Here is a 16,498-nt window from a genome sequence, read left to right as displayed (position 1 = left end):
TCATTAACAAATGCGTCATATTTATCTCCATATTTATGAATATCACGTGTAAGTTACTGTACATCTAATGCCTTTGTTTCTGCTTTATTTTTCTCTGTTACAAAGGTGCCCACCTCACTGTTATCCACCTGTGACCTGTGTTATGTGGCTGCAACACCTTATGACTTCATCCTCTATGAACATTTAGGACAAAAGCAGCTATAACACAGCTTCCCTTGGTGAGTAGAATATGGATGTTCAATGTTTTTAATCCAAACAGAAGAATATATATCCTCTGGACCAAATGTGGTATGTTAATGGATCTTCATTAAGAGTGTCATTCTAAATAAAGAAGGTATGAACACGAGACAGTTGACATAGGAACGAAACCATCAAAGCGCCAAGGGGACAGGATTTTTAAAAATGGAGTGACAGCTGTGCAACCTTTCTGAATTACAGCTATAGGCGTTTCCATTTTTGATACGTTTCCACTATGCATTTTTACAGTGAGTATGTTGACTTGTAATAAGTTAAATTACATTTTTTTACATGTGTATTATTGGAACTTGAAATTTGACAGTGTTTGAGAGTGACATCAGTCTATGGCAGTATAAAAATGGATTGTAAACATTTGATTTCCATCAGCAATAATACTGCTATTTAGTCCTTGAGCATTGATTACAAAATTTCAGGAAAAGTTCAATTTGGTTAAGAACATGTGATTAATTTTATACCGATTTTGCTTGAATAAGAGAGAGATTCTCATCGAGAACAAACACTTGTAGAAGAACCTGGGCAACTTATTAAAAATATTAATGTTTACATTCTGGCTCAAACGACAGGTCGTATTACACAAAACAGTAAATAATCAATTCGGACATCGACAATGAGCCATACTGTACATAGGAACAATTCCGTTTTTTCATAAACCAAGCGTAACTGCTATGGGATCCATTTGTTTTTGTTTTTAAATGCAAACCATGTGGTTGAGGAGGTGTAATTATTACATATATGTTGTTTGTTTGTTTTCTGATGTTTTTCGAACAACAGATATCTTCAATTAAATGAATTAAGTGAAAGGGAAGGGGACAATGTAGTAAATAAAATAAAAGTTGTGTTTATATATCATACTAAGTAATGTGCACTAATGTGTACTAGTATGGACACAATAAAGTAAATCAGTCGATAAAAAGGTTCATCATAAAGCAGATCTAAGATGGAATCAAATTGGTACATTCTTCAAGACGAATAGGCTGATATTAGCGAGTAGAATAATTCTCGTTGTCTCGGTGGACATTGCAGAATAACCGCGTCTGAGCCTTTGCGTTAAAAGCTACAAAGCTCCCGTCCGCTAGATGGCAGTAGAGATTTCAACCCGACCACAACCGGAAGTTCATTCTACCAAGCACCGTTGTCGTTCGACGAACGTCTTGTGTATCGTGGGATTCTACTCAGTAACAACACAGAGGTAATTTTTTTTTTCACACGCATAGTCCTGTGCATCTGTCCTTTTGCATTTAATGAAACCACAGTTGTTCGAGTGGACTTGACCGACTGTGTGTTTTAGCACTTTGCTAACGCGACGTAGCATGCGCGGCTAGTTTGGCTGATCGCTACGCAGATTATTTGACATCAACGTTTTTCATCAACAGTTTTTGGACCCGGCAAAACCATGGGGTCCTCCAAGAAACACAAAGAAAAGAGCCGTGATAAGGAAGTGGAAGATCGCCGCCGTGAGCACAAGAAACACCGCCGCAAGGAGAGGGAGAGAGACGTGTCGGAGCGGAGCAGTGGCCGCGACAAGGACAAGAGAAAGCGCTCCACTTCCAGGGACAGGACCAGCCGTGATGCCCGCGGTAAAGGAGAGCGGAGCAGCGGAGAGCCACGGGTGAAGAAAGAGAAAGTCGATCCCGGCTATGACGAGGGAAATGCCCCCGTGCTGTCGCAGTCTGCAAGCGGAGATGCGTCACTCAGCATTGAGGAAACGAACAAGCTTCGAGCAAAGTTGGGCTTGAAACCTCTGGAGCTAAATGAAGACAAGAAGGAGGTTGGTACGAAGGAGGCGCCTCTGGTGGCCGAGACGATCAACCCTTCCCTCATGCAGAAGCAGGTTGAAATCAGGGAAAAACTTGCTGCCATGAAAGAAAAACGCCTTCTGAACCAGAAGTTGGGCAAAGTCAAGACCTTAGCAGATGAAGACTGGCTTGATGACACATCTGCTTGGGTGGAGAAAAACAGAAAGTTGGCCAAAGAGAAGGAGATGGCAGAAAAGAGGGCTAAACTTCTGGAAGAGATGGATCAGGAGTTTGGCGTCAGCAACCTAGTGGAGGAGGAGTTTGGACAAAGTAAGAAAACGGCCTACACAGCATTTGATCTCAAAGGACTGAAAGTGCAACATCAAGTGGAATCTTTTAATGAAGGCCAGAGTGTCATCCTTACCTTGCAAGACAAAGGCGTCCTAGAGGAAGAGGAAGATGTCCTAGTCAATGTGAACATTGTGGACAAAGAGAAGGCTGACAAAAATGTGGAGCTGAAAAAGAAAAAGCCAGACTACAACCCCTATGAGGAAGAGAGTGTGGATGATATGGTGACGTTTAAATCACAGTCTGTTCTATCAAAATATGATGAGGAAATCGAGGGTGAGAAGAAAAAGAGTTTCAGGTTGAATGCCGGCGGCTTTGTGGGCGGCGAGCGAGAACAAGAGCTCAAAGCAATGAGAGAGACTCTGAGGAACCAAGCCCAGACACTTGCTATGCCCTCCCTTACGGTGGCATCTGAGTACTACACCCCTCAGGAGATGGTTGGCTTCAAGAAAACCAAGCGTCGTGTGAAGAAGATCAGAAAGAAAGAGAGTCTGGTAACACAGCTGTCTGATGACACCCGCAACACAGATTTTGGCTCACGTTCCCGTGGCAAAGGTCGTAAACCGGCAGAGGGTGAAGAGCACCGTCTGGAAGCCGAGTTGCCTCAGGTCCCCCTGATATCTGATGATGTCAGGCCGGCAGAGATGGACATAAGTGATGATGAGGACTTTACTCCTCCTGAGCCAGCTGTTCTTGAGGAGGACGAAGCTGAACAGGAGCTGCAGAAACAGCTGGAGAAGCAGCGCAAGCTGAGACAAAAGCAGCTGCTCAAAGACTCTGGGGAGAAAGTGGCGCAAAGGATCAAAATCCAGATCGACAGCAACAATGACAACGAAAATGATGCAGACAAGAGAAACAACATTGTTTTCAACGCCACATCTGAGTTTTGCAGGACTCTGGGTGACATTCCAACGTACGGTTTGTCTGGGAACAGGGAGGACCAAGAGGATATCATGGACTTTGAACAAGAGCAAGAGAAAGATGGCGCTGGAGGCTCTGACTCGGACATGGATGAGAACCTTGGCTGGAGCACTGTGAACTTGGATGAGGAGCAAAAACAACCAGACTTCGCCACAGCTTCTGCCACGATTCTGGATGAAGAGCCCATTGTTAATTCGGGTCTTGGCGCCGCTCTTCTGTTGTGCAAAAACAAAGGTCTCCTGGACACTCAGATGCAGAAGGTCGCCCGTGTCCGAGCCCCGAAAGGCGCGTTGCCCAACGATAATTACTGCATCGAGGATAAGATGGGCTTTGATGACAAGTACAGTCGGCGGGAGGAATACAGAGGCTTCACCCAAGACTTCAAAGATAAAGATGGCTATAAACCAGATGTCAAGATTGAGTATGTGGACGAGTCGGGTCGCCGGCTGACGCCAAAGGAAGCCTTCAGACAGCTGTCACACAGATTCCACGGCAAAGGCTCTGGAAAGATGAAGACGGAGAGGAGGATGAAGAAGCTTGAAGAGGAGGCGCTACTGAAGAAGATGAGCAGCAGCGACACCCCACTGGGGACGGTGGCTCTGCTGCAGGAGAAACAGAAGTCCCAGAAAACGCCATATATTGTTCTGAGTGGGAGTGGGAAGAGTATGAATGTGAACAATATCACCAAATAAGGAGACACGTTTGATTAAGTTCTTGCTGATAAAGAAAGTTCTTTTTTTTTTTTTTTTAACTTCTAAAATGTACAATTGACTCTGGCTTCATTATGGTAATGCCCAGCTGTTGAATAAATTCAGGAAATTAATAAAGCTCTCCTTGTTTTTTTGTGAACCTCTAAACGTTTGAGGCTTTTCCACGTGTATTTGTTGACAATAGATTAGAATTTTGTGATAATGTTTTCACACTACTGGTTTCATGTATTTAAAGTACATTGCTAATGCAAAGATGAATAATGCGAATTTAGTCCTGTAAACAAGTCATTTTCATGTATTTTTCGGACGTTCTGAATTTGTGTTTTGTCCACTAGATGGCAGAATGTATTTAGGATTATGTTCATCGATGGCCTACAATTGATAAATAAATATTGACCTAATCGCTGGTACAGAAACGGACTGATGTTGAGTGTTTTATTTATTTATTGCTACTTGATTTATCAATTTGGTATTTGGCCAGAATTCATTTAAACATATTAAGATTAATAACTAATTCATCATCATCATTCATTCATCGTATGTAGAACATCTACGAAAAGACTGAACAAATTTTGACAGTTTTTTTATTTTCGAAAAATACTAAAGCAACATAACTCAATTTGCTGTTTCATTAATTTTAGATCACCTGCAGCGGAACTGTCGCAAGGCGAAGGGGCTTGTTTCCACGTTGCACAACCTGTAGCAGTTTGCACTCACTGCTACCATCAGTGAGCTAACGCTGCTTATTGCTCACGAAATGTGCGCTTGGAGACGACATATTTCAGCATAGCGGTAGGTGTTATTAAATACGAATAAACGTCCCAATTGAACGTGGCGGCAAATGGGGCGAGAGGGATTTTACAAGTGTGTGACGTGTCAGCTTCCTGTTTTTTTAGCTAGCAAGCTTAGTGACGGACGAGCTTAAGTAGCTTTGATGCTACGAATGAAGATCTCGAGCCAAGAAATGATGCACTCTGTTATTACGTAGCACCATTCTAAGCAATAACGATCCGGATATAGATGCCACTGAAGCCCACGTCTGACGTTTAAAGCAGCAGGCTGTCAATAGACAAGGTTAAGTATGCATCTGTCTCTGTACCAACTCAAGTCACATAAATATACGAATGCCTTTCTTAGCGAAACAATACATTTCTTCGATGAGCTGTAAGTATTCCCCAGTTTTCCGTATTTGCGTTAAGGTCAACCGAAACGTTAGTATATCCCCATTCAAATCGAACGTCTATTAATTTGATTTTGTATTTTTTGTATTAAATAGTTGATCATTTAGAATTGATTCAGATTTTTTTGTTTTACAGACTTCCACCTCACGGAGGAAAACCCTAACTTGCAGTGATGTCAGAGTCAAAGCCCCCCACACCAACACCAGGAGACACCTACAAAGGTTGGCTGTTCAAGTGGACCAACTACATTAAAGGCTACCAGAGACGCTGGTTTGTCCTCAGCAATGGGCTGCTGTCCTACTACAGGTGAGTTGCTTGGATTTGGTATTTCTCCTTTCTGCCTGCTGAATAATCATAAATTATAATAAAGCTTAACATAATGAAAATACACTGCCAGTCAAAAGTTTGGTTATATATTCTCATTAAATGGTTTTTCATTGGCTGTGTTTGTTTTTCTCTGTTGCTTTGCAGGACTCAGGCTGAAATGGGCCACACGTGTCGTGGAACCATCAACTTGGCGACGGCTAATATTGCTGTTGAAGACTCCTGTAACTTTGTCATCTCCAACGGAGGAGCACAGACCTACCACCTGAAGGCAAGCTCCGAAGTGGAGCGGCAACGTTGGATCACTGCTCTGGAGCTCGCCAAGGCGAAGGCTGTCCGCATGCAGGCCGAGTCAGGTGAGAGAATTTTATTTAAGTGACCTGACTGTTAAGCTTGTTAAAACATCTGAACAAACATTCCGTGTTTCCCTTTAGATGACTCTGGGGACGATTGCTCTCCTGTACCTGCTTCCACTGGACAAGGTGGTGGGCGTAACTCAGAAATGCAGTCAGCACTACGAACATTGAGTAGCAAGGTGGAAGACCTCACTACATGCAATGACCTGATTGTCAAGCATGGATCTGCACTCCAGAGGTTTTCATATTTTCCCAGCCATTCTCTTGTCGTCATGAGCAAAGATTGAACCTGTTACTTTTCACAGGTCTCTGTCTGAGCTGGAGAATATCCGAGCTGGAGGAGATATGGGGGAGAAGATCCGACAAGTGACAGAGAGAGCAACGCTGTTCAGAATCACCTCAAATGCAATGATCAATGTAAGCCCAAAAAAACCCTTTTTACAATCTGATGTCAATGAGATTCCAGAGAGGAAGTGAGACAAACAGAGATGGGTATTACAGCGCTGGCTGCGCCACAAGTTTTTGAATTAGACGAGTAGCTGGGACAGTTGTCACATTTGTTTCTCGTGAATCTCTCGAAAAGCCACACTGCAACTGTCATTGACTATGAGAAGACCACAAGGATGCTCACTCGTACTCACGTTTGCTGAAAACGTCTGGGCATTGAACATATAAATTGACTGACAAACAAATACAAGGCCAGAGGTGACAGTTTGTTACAGTAGCTATGTAGAATCGCATCAAACAATTGGCTTATTCATGTCATTTTAGAGTGCTTACCGTGTTATAATGTTGAAAAAAAATCTTTTGTCTCTGATTCTATTTAAACTGAAAGCGTAGCTAGTCTCGGAACAAAGGGACAGAATGATTCATAGCACATTTTTATTATTCCACACCCATAAAATCAAAATAAACTCTGGCAACTTGTACATTTTTCTTTCAAATGATGTGCATTGTTGATGGCCTATGCATTTGTTTTTATTGGTTTACTTATAAGTGATTTACTTTGAGGAATTCCTGAATTATTATGTATGCATTTTTCTCCAGGTATGTAGGGACTTCCTCTCAATGGCCCAGCAGCACAGTAAGCGCTGGCAGAAGGCCTTGCAGGTGGAAAGGGATCAGAGGATTCGGCTGGAGGAAACTCTGGAGCAGTTGGCCAAGCAGCACAATCACTTGGAGAGAGCTTTCAGAGGAGCGACGGTCCTTCCTTCGTCTTTTAGCAATTCTGATTTAGGAAGCAAAGGTAAGAATCCCATCCTCGATGTGCTTTTATTCTTTACTCCATTTTGAATAATACCGGTAATAGCTGTATCACTCTCTGTAGGTGGTGTTCCTGGAAAAGGGGATGCCAGCGATGAGGATGATGACAACGAGTTTTTTGATGCCATGGAGGACCCTGCAGAGTTCATCACCGTCCCCGCAGACCCAAAATATCACAGGTAATAACACCCCTAAATTCATCATCTTCAAGCTTTTATTGCTACATTTGTGTTTCCCTTTGTCCTGCAGGCGGTCTGGCAGCAACATGAGTGGCTTCAGCAGTGAGACTGGAACAGATGACCAGTCTATAAATGTAGGTCCTTCATTCTCATGCTTCCTGTTTACCCTTTACTGAGTACTAGGGATGGGCGATATGGACAAAAAAGTATCGTGATTAATGTTGTAATTTTGGCGATAATTATGACAATAGATACATTTTCATTCTATTCCATGTGTTGGACACACTACAGTCTCTTTTGAAACTGTTGGTGAAACATATTAGTAGAGTTTGTCTCCAACATCATTATTTGTTTGTTTCAATATAATGGTTGTAGCGCTGCCTGTGAGAGTGTGTCTGAGATCAGTGAACCCTAATGGGGACGCAGAAGAGGACGTCACCACCAATACTGGAGCGGAGCTCCGTCCAATATCCAACTATTTTCGCCACTGTGTTTCGGCGAGGCGCCAGCGCAGCAGGAGACCTGCATGTGTTGATATGGACCAAGGCAGACAACCGCGTCAGAGAACCTATGAGGACCACTCCATCTAATAAAATAAACTCAAGAGTCGACCAACATAATTATCACTCTCCACAAATGTCACACGCCGGTGTTGGCTGCCAAACACGGCGGAGCTGGAGAGCGCCGTCACGCTCTCGTCACGTTCACATATGCAAGTCCAATGCAGCAAAGTATGCCACGTGTTTATTGAATTTATCGTGAGATGGAGAATTGTCATCGTGGATGTTGTTTTTGGTGGTATATTGTGTACGATAAGTTATCGCCCATCCCGAGTGAGTACTCTTCTTTTGTTCACACAGTTTGATGAGCAATCGTTGGCGTCCAATCCCGAGTCTCCCCAGTTGCTGGAGCTGGAACCGGTCCGACAGAGACGCACTCGCATCCCAGACAAGCCCAACTATTACCTCAATCTGTGGAGCATCATGAAGAACTGCATTGGAAAGGAGCTTTCCAAGATACCAATGCCTGTAAGGGACATGCAAGCCTCAATATGTGTTCAACGTGTCAATTAATCGCCTCATTTTCACCCACTAGGTGAATTTCAATGAGCCTCTCTCAATGCTGCAACGTCTCTCTGAAGACCTGGAGTACTATGAGCTGTTGGATAAGGCCGCAAAGTGTCACAGCTCTCTAGAGCAGATGTGCTACGTGGCGGCTTTTACAGTCTCGTCTTACTCGACCACTGTGCATCGCACAGGAAAGCCCTTCAACCCGCTGCTTGGAGAAACCTTCGAGTTGGATCGACTTAGTGAATGTGGCTATCGTTCACTCTGTGAACAGGTACTTCTTCTCCATTTTAAACAACAATCTATATAAAATTATGTGGGCAATGAAAGAAAATAACCTGCCATCTTGAAGGATTCCCACGGTCTGTAATGTGCTCCTGCGTCTGAATAATATACCAGTTTCACCACATTCCTGGGAAAATACCGGAGGAATGCACGCAACTACTTATAGAAGTTCAAAGTTCTGAAATGTTTTGATGCCAACTATGTGGCTCCTGACTTTCCTCACTTTGGCTTTTAGGTCAGTCATCATCCACCTGCTGCAGCTCACCATGCCGTGTCAGAGAAGGGTTGGACCCTCAGACAAGAGGTCACTCTGGCCAGCAAGTTCCGGGGGAAATATTTGTCTATAATGCCGCTTGGTGAGTTACAAAAGTTAACCAAGTTGCTCATCTAGACTCATTTGGGTGTTCATTTTGTTGTCGGCCATGCAGCACAGTGAACTCCCTGAACAGAATATCCACTGACAAACTATATTGACTCCTCTGTCTTGATGGATCTCTTTTTAGGTTCTATCCAGTGTTTGTTTGAAAAGAGCAACAATCACTACTCCTGGAAAAAAGTGACAACAACAGTACACAATATTATTGTGGGGAAATTATGGATCGATCAGGTACGACTGTGCTTAACTGTAGTCATGTAAGTATATATTTGGATCTGAACTTGTTTGATCCTCGATGTCCCTCAGTCAGGAGAGATCGACGTGGTCAACCACATGACGGGGGATCGCTGTCATCTCAAGTTCGCCCCCTACAGCTACTTTTCTAGAGATGTCCCGAGAAAGGTTTGTTTTGGTTATGCATTTTTTATTATAGATCACTCAACAGATCTGTTTGCTCAGTGGTTCAGTAGATTGATAAAGGGAATGTAGCATATAGAGTCATGAGAGTGAAAAAAGAAGTGAGTTTGGAACCATTTTCCAATCATTCTAATGCCTCCTTTCACTTCGCAGATGTTAGAGCTCAGTCATCAGTCAGAGACTTGGGGTAGAGCTACCACTAGAAATTATTTATATGGGTCAGACAGAGGTCCAGAGAGGAGCATTTTAACGTAGGGGTTTCAACCACACCCAACTCGGTAACAATCCCACATGTCACATGGGCACCTCAGTCTTCAGTGAGAGCTGAGGGAGCTGTCACCACTGCAGCAGTAAAATAACTGAAATGATTTCCCCAGTTCCGACTACACCCTTGATGGTTCACGGACAGCATCTGTGTTGCAGGTGACCGGTGTGGTGACTGACAAGGCTGGCAAAGCGCACTACGTATTGTCTGGAACATGGGATGAGAAGATGGAGTTTTCCAGGGTAATGCAAAGCAGCAAAGGGGAGAACGGCACCGAAGGCAAACAGAAAACTGTGTATCAGACACTTAAAGCCAAAGAAATCTGGAAAAAGAATCCTCTACCGTATGTTGAGCGAGATTAGTACGAAGTGGAACATGCTTGTTCATTTATAAACTCTTCTGTACTTCTTATCCAGCGATGGTGCAGAAAGCATGTACTTCTTCTCTTCGCTGGCCTTGACTCTCAATGAACCTGAGGATGGAGTGGCGCCCACTGACAGTCGGAACCGGCCTGACCAGCGCTTAATGGAGGACGGACGGTGGGATGAGGCCAATGCAGAGAAACAGAGACTCGAGGAGAAACAACGAATCGCTCGCAGGGAGAGAGAAAGGGAGGCTGTGAAAGCTGCCAACTCACCTGAGGAAGGTAAGAGAACCTGTTTCTTGTGTTTGTCCTGTAGTGTTGCTCAGTCCATCGCTTTGTTTCCATATGTCTGTCTGTGTACACTTTTGTCTGTTTGTCTCTGTCTCACTCCAAGCTGTCAATGAGGAGCAGATAAATGACTCGCCATTCAAAAGCAAGTACTCCTTTAAAATAAGCACCCCAAACTTCACCTCCAAAATATGCCCCCCGTGTGAGGTCTTGACCACATCATCACATTCATTTGTGTTCCGTTTAGCTGGCGCGGTGGAGACGGGAACCGAAGCCAGCGAGGTTTCAGAAAGCAAGTATCTCCTGGTTTCCCGCTTTGTTTGAATAAAGGACGGTTTGTTTGACTTATTAGTCACGCTTGTTAGAGTGTCGCTGACACTGTCTCCCCCTGTGGTCACTGGAAGTGGTAAAAATAATCATCAAATCACCTGTTTCTAAGCCAGTTCAACGATGACTTAGTCCCAAGTGAAGGCAAGTAGTTTAAAAAAAACACAGCACCACTGTCCTAAAAAGATATTTTTATCTTCACCATAGCATTACCTACCACTGTAACCAAATGAATCCTAACTACTAATTCTGGAAACATGTCACATGAGTGTGTGAGTCAGAAAGTTGGTGATCAAAGCCAGGTTTTGCGAGCCGAGTTGTGAATTAACTCATCTTTGTGTGTCTCCGTGTGCAAACCAGCTGACACAGAGGATTCCCCCCCTCTCACTCCTGTTGCATGCAAGTAGCCTCTTAATATCTCGTGTGTGTCTACATTAGAACTGCACCGTCTCCATGAAGCCTCCTCAACTTGTGTGTGTTCAATGTGATTGTAGAAATAGCAGCAATACATAGTAATACTCGAGTAAAGAAGCCTCTAATTTCGTGGCCCTCAAGAGCTTTGAACTGGTCATGCTCACTCTTTCTGACTGTTTGAAGTTTATCTTCAAATATTGATCTGTCCCAGCTGTTAATGTATTTTATTGTCTCAGTGTTAAAGAAATACAATGGATGAATTTCCCCAACCTTTTACAAAAAATGCCATTTGTCATTCCTTACAACAGATTGTTTTTTAATATCTCTTCTCCCTCAAAAAAAGCCATTGCAGTAATATATATTTTTTTGATTGTTCTTACTCACCACTTAAATTGCAAGTTTTGTTAAGTAAAAGTTTTATGTTTTCACTGTATAATATACTGTATAACAAGTATAATTCCTTCTTCTCTCATCATATTGAAGCTTCTTTTTAATCTGCATTTTGCCTGGGCCGTCCCTCACAGCAGCTAGAGTGTTTCAAGTTGGTGAAGTCAATCGACTGTACTTGTTCTGCTTAATACCATGAGTGTGACTTCCTTCTGAGTCAACCATAGATAAATCCAAAGCTTTTGAGTGAAGCGTGTCAATTGGGTGTATTTTTAAGATGCCCCTGGGACACCTTCGTGGTGAGGAGCTCTTGGCATATCCAACTGGGTGGAGGCCCCAGACTAGAAGCAGGACATGGTTTTCCCCCTGAGGGAGCTGGAGGGAGTCAATGAGTGATTCTCATGACTAATATTTCACTGAGTGAAAACCGAGAAGCTCGTGATCGCTGAGTACCAGATGGAGGTTTGAGCAAGCGGCTGCTCCTGTTACGTGTTGATTTAAATATGTATTATTGATGTGTGTTCTAAAATCTGACAATGACTATTTAGGTCTGTGATAAGAATAGATTTGAATTCTGATAACAGTCTTGCACCAAATTTAAGAGGCAAAACCGCAATTACAGCATTGAATAAGTACAGTCTTATTACAAATGACGGTGCAGCTCTATGACAGATCACATACATTCCCCCTATATTCACCATCTTCAGGTTCAAACCGTTGTCTTGTTTTTATTTCAGCACCACACGGACCCTCACAATTTACTTTTCAAAGCAAGTACTCTGACTCTTAACTGTAGAGGATAGTAGCACTAATACACAAGTTCTCTTCAAGTTCGTGTCTGATGTTAAAAGAGTTTTTTTTCGTTTCATCATTTCATGTTTTGTCACTGGATGGTACTTAAGGTCCGAACGGAGCTCCAGTAAAAAGCAAGTATTTTAGAGTAGCTGTTAGTCTGCTCATGTGATCTAGATCTAGGGGCTAGAATGTTTCACTTTCAGTTATAGAGTTGTGCTGTTGTTGTTGTTGTTGTAGACACGGGTGTTTAAATAGTGTGCGTCCTTTTTATGGTTACTTTTGGGGATGTCAATATCAACACTTCTACGCTAGTCTTATCAACTGGCAAAAGTCTTTTTCTTAGGGGGAACTTAAGTGTTGCCTTTCACTGAAATATATCTTGAAACAGGCAGTCATTGTCATTGGCCCGGGATAGAGTTCTACATCACCATCTAAGTCATGCAGCTGTCTTTATTTCCAAAAAACAACCCAGAAGAGCTGATGCAAGAAGTTTAAGTGGGTCATGAGAATCAACTGGAACTGGTCCATAAGTAGCGTTGCTGATACCGGAGCATTAAATCCGGCACTCCCAGTCACCAGAAGCTTGCAGAGGAGCAGTCTTTGGTGGGAAGATTTGGGCCAGTCGTACCTGAAGAATCATAAGTGGTGGCCTGTTCTCATATTTATGGACTCTTATGGTTTTGAAGATGCCAAAAAAAACTTTTTTGTGTGATCTTTCTGAGCTCTTGCGGAGGAGCTTGGTGTTCAAACCTTTATATTTGTTTTCAAAATTGTAATTGGATTTTAATATAATTGGCAGTAAATAAAGGTGTCTACATGTAGAGTTGTGGGTTAAACTTCAGGATCAGTTTCAAAATGATGTTATTATTAGTGCATGGAGACACAAGTCTGCGTAAATATAAATGCTTCTCAGTAAACAATCCTGAACTGTTCAATACCCTTTAAAACTGGAACTGAAGGGGTTTCCTAAGCACAACCCATCTAGAGTCAGTGGATCAGCAGTTTTATCATCTTGACGCTTCCAGAACACCAACTAAAATAAGCAGCTGTTGCTGTAAGAGCCCAGTTTTGACTCTTGTCTTCTCACCCAGGCTCTCACCAGGACAACTATCAAGCGCTGTGGTTTGAGAAACTGGACGACCCGGTGTCTAGGGAGACCCTGCACGTCTACAAGGGAGGCTACTGGGAGGCCAAGGACAAAGGCAGCTGGGACATTTGCCCCAACATCTTCTGAGCGCCAGCCGGAAGCTGAAGATAAGTGAGGAGATTTGCGAAGTTCATTCTCAGGACGAGGGTGTGGACTTGTTTCTCTCGTTGCCCTCGATTAAAAACCCATCACTGTGTGTCGCTGCACAGCCAGGTAACCTTCAGGGTCCTCTCTCACTGCCACTCTTCTGCTTCTTCTACTGAGTTGCATGTCTTCATTTGCCGCGATTATCTTCACATTTGAACGTGACATCCTATAAAAAAAAAAAAAGATAAAACTGAAGAAGGTTCTTCAGCACTGTGTTTTCTTAGCAAGAATTTGCTGCATCATGGAATCCATTCACTCTGACACTAGGGCCTTGTCCATACATAGGCTGGCTGTCAACATGCCGTCACTGGCTGCTTCTAAAAGACACCAATATATGGCTCACTGCTGAAGCACTGAGAAATGTTGGTGCAATATGGCTGTTCTTGGTGTGACGATTAAGATGTGGATCAATGGTGACTGGTTGGGGCTACACACTGCTTTCTGAACTGGAAGGACGTGCACAGTGGCACCATGCGTTCATACTGCACTTATAGAGCAGTACAATCTGAGGTGTCTGGTAAAGTTACAGAATCGGTCCCTGAATCATCATTTCATAAGAGTTGGACCTCCACTCCTATTGTCCCAAGATGCACTGCAACAGTTGTAGCTATTTTGCAGTGGTGAATTCCAGTTGGAACATCTTCAGTTCCTGAAAATGCCCTGTTTCCCCTGCGGAGTGCATTTTTGGAGCCTTTTGTATTGGCAGTTCTGTTAGTACGATCGGTAGCAGAGTTTAACGTCTATGATGATGATGGGACGCTCCAGACATGACAGAAACATTGCCTTTAAAATATGTGGTGCTTCGTTCTCCCCAGTTGGTGAATTGCATTTTAACCTTGCAGCTTCCTGTCATCTTCATGTGTGGCGTTGCATCCATATTTTCAGCTCCCAAACTCCCAGGATGTGCTCCTAAACCAGTCTAGTGTCTGAGCTCCTCGCAGCTGAATGTGCTTGTAAGACCTTGAAAGTGAGGCGTCCAGGTTGATGACCTCGCAACATGCCTGTGTCACCTCAACTCACTTCCTTATGCAGAAGTCTGGAGTCCGGAGGTATAGAGCTTGGCAGCCTGTAGAGGTTCATTTAGAGGTATTGTCACCTGACTTGCTAACAGCAACCCGACTTCTTCTATGTAGGCGAGGACTTTCCCACCAGGCTTCGGTGGATTTCACTGAATGAAACCCTGGAATTGCGACACAATTGAGACATTTTTAACAGAAAATAAACATTTCTTTGGCTAGAGGAATTCAAATCAATAATGCTGCTTGTGGCACAAAAAAAACAAGCCCCTGTACTTCAGAACTCTACAGAAGAATATCCTCGGACTATACATCCTCTGATGAGATACATAGCTCAGTTTGAGGTACTGAAGCTTCTTCTGTTGAAGCAGCTGTTTGATCATCTTCAGATGACTCTTGTGAACGTTCATCCAGGACTTCACACCCGTGGGCAGGAGTAGACTCCCACTGTGACTCCTGTCGCTCTCCTGTCCTGGTAAGAGACACCGGCGTATCCAAGTACTTCCTTGCACCAGAGTATACTGTCTTGTTAAGGGTGGAACCTCTATCTCGTCCTCTTTTATCTCTGTAGTTTCTAAACCACCTCTCACATCACCAACCGTACATCCAGTGCTGACATCACTGCATTATTGAGGTTGTGTTGTTCAGCTATTGTGGAACCTTTGCTTGCAGCCATGCAGTGTCGAATCAGTTGAGTCTTCTTAAAGGGCAGATCTGAAGCTCCCACAAATAACTGAGCTTCTCCACCTGCCAGCTCGACAGCAAAATAAAAAACACTATCAATGGCCTCAGAGTTTTTCCAATCGCTCCTGATTTTACTCCATTTTTGTGGCGTCATTTGTGCGTCTTAAACGACAGCAATATGAGTGCCTGACTGCTTTGGCACAGAAATGTGAAGGTTGCGAACGTTTTTCTTTGTATTGTGCTCGTGTTTGAAAGTAAAAAGACTCTCATCACACACCATATTTAAGTGTACTTAAGAGAACGTTGAGAAAGACCAAATGGATCACTCACAGTGGTGTTGTAAATATCCGAAATAGTCTGTGTGATTGATACTCCTTTATTCGATAATAGAGAGAAACAAATCTAATAGCAAACATTGCAGCAAGGCACTTTTTCAGTTTCATCTTGGGTTTTGCAGCCTGATCTGGGTCGTCTGGGTGTTCCCTGTTGTCTGAAGAGTTTTTTATTTATATGATTTTATGCACATTCTAATGTTTTGAAAGTGTGTTTTAGGACGTTAATTGTAGTAATGAGATCATGAGATTACTTTTTCAATTGTTATTTTAATTCACTGCTCATTCACCTCATCACAAAACTGAGTTTTGGCCTTCTGTAGATTCACTATTCAGCTTTGACGTTTGTGGCTTCCAAAGCAACTCAGTATGCTCAGTATATATATATATATATATATATATATATATATATAAAAACACACACAACGATGCGTTTTAGTTCTGCTGCCCATGTGTTCCATTTGCTTCTTGTGACCTGTCCTGGTTGAATAAACCTGACTTTGGAGAACTTCATTGTAATGACACAGACGTGTACATAATAAATTGTTCGTTTTATCTGATGTTGCTGTTCATGCGTCTTTTTTAAGTGGCCAATTGAATCTGCGAACAATTCATGACAAAACTGCTGAAATGTAATGTACATTTTGAATGAGTTTTTTTTTTTTTTTTTTTTTTGTGTGTATTTATTTTTTTATTTTCTGACATTTTGTCATGTACTCGCTTGTGTTTTGTGTACATTTACATTATTTAAAGCAACATATTTTGTTTTGTAAGTTATAAAATTTTGTTTCTTTATTATTATATTTTTTTGCATCGACTATGACTAAATTTCATTCTTACGTCGTTAGTTTCGAGCCTCATACACCGCTTCAGCCTGGTTGTTCGTCTTTGTGTGGCTGAAAGCGCCGCCC

At 42.8% G+C, this 16,498-nt stretch overlaps 2 protein-coding genes across 7 annotated transcripts; both read left to right on the top strand.

The window, feature by feature from the left end:
• Positions 1 to 138: 138 nt before the first annotated feature.
• Positions 139 to 4,391, top strand: sart1 (spliceosome associated factor 1, recruiter of U4/U6.U5 tri-snRNP). Of its 5 annotated transcripts, XM_053858234.1 has the most exons (3): positions 337 to 485; positions 1,282 to 1,447; positions 1,632 to 4,391. In XM_053858234.1, the coding sequence occupies exon 3, from the start codon at positions 1,652 to 1,654 to the stop codon at positions 3,953 to 3,955; it is 2,304 nt and encodes a 767-aa protein (XP_053714209.1). In that variant the 5' UTR covers positions 337 to 485; positions 1,282 to 1,447; positions 1,632 to 1,651; the 3' UTR covers positions 3,956 to 4,391. The 5 variants fall into 5 exon arrangements, with proteins under 5 accessions (XP_053714210.1, XP_053714205.1, XP_053714206.1 ...); XM_053858235.1 differs by lacking the exons at positions 337 to 485; positions 1,282 to 1,447 and adding an exon at positions 139 to 218; XM_053858230.1 differs by lacking the exons at positions 337 to 485; positions 1,282 to 1,447 and adding an exon at positions 229 to 288.
• A 133-nt stretch (positions 4,392 to 4,524) lies between these two features.
• LOC128755037 (oxysterol-binding protein 1-like) lies at positions 4,525 to 16,147 on the top strand. Of its 2 annotated transcripts, XM_053858228.1 has the most exons (20): positions 4,525 to 4,765; positions 5,290 to 5,460; positions 5,626 to 5,834; positions 5,913 to 6,072; positions 6,140 to 6,251; positions 6,882 to 7,080; positions 7,162 to 7,276; positions 7,347 to 7,410; positions 8,137 to 8,304; positions 8,372 to 8,617; positions 8,864 to 8,984; positions 9,132 to 9,235; positions 9,311 to 9,406; positions 9,845 to 10,029; positions 10,103 to 10,332; positions 10,445 to 10,630; positions 11,026 to 11,064; positions 12,204 to 12,236; positions 12,369 to 12,392; positions 13,353 to 16,147. In XM_053858228.1, the coding sequence occupies exons 2-20, from the start codon at positions 5,327 to 5,329 to the stop codon at positions 13,493 to 13,495; spliced, it is 2,568 nt and encodes an 855-aa protein (XP_053714203.1). In that variant the 5' UTR covers positions 4,525 to 4,765; positions 5,290 to 5,326; the 3' UTR covers positions 13,496 to 16,147. The 2 variants fall into 2 exon arrangements, with proteins under 2 accessions (XP_053714203.1, XP_053714204.1); XM_053858229.1 differs by lacking the exons at positions 10,445 to 10,630; positions 11,026 to 11,064; positions 12,204 to 12,236; positions 12,369 to 12,392.
• Positions 16,148 to 16,498: the final 351 nt, after the last annotated feature.

Source organism: Synchiropus splendidus, chromosome 2, assembly GCF_027744825.2.
Source record: "Synchiropus splendidus isolate RoL2022-P1 chromosome 2, RoL_Sspl_1.0, whole genome shotgun sequence".
Classification (NCBI taxonomy): Eukaryota; Metazoa; Chordata; class Actinopteri; order Syngnathiformes; family Callionymidae; genus Synchiropus; species Synchiropus splendidus.
The sequence above is the reverse complement of the archived record's forward strand: the minus strand, read 5'-3'. Positions and strand labels throughout refer to the sequence as shown.

Coding starts and splice junctions, on each gene's coding strand:
- sart1 (XM_053858230.1), top strand. CDS start 234: ATGTTCAATGTTTTTAATCCAAACAGAAGAATATATATCCTCTGGACC. Junction 289..1,631: donor TATCCTCTGGACCAAATGTG/GTATGTTAATGG, acceptor TTTCATCAACAG/TTTTTGGACCCGGCAAAACC.
- LOC128755037 (XM_053858228.1), top strand. CDS start 5,327: ATGTCAGAGTCAAAGCCCCCCACACCAACACCAGGAGACACCTACAAA. Junction 5,461..5,625: donor GGGCTGCTGTCCTACTACAG/GTGAGTTGCTTG, acceptor GTTGCTTTGCAG/GACTCAGGCTGAAATGGGCC. Junction 6,073..6,139: donor CATGGATCTGCACTCCAGAG/GTTTTCATATTT, acceptor TACTTTTCACAG/GTCTCTGTCTGAGCTGGAGA.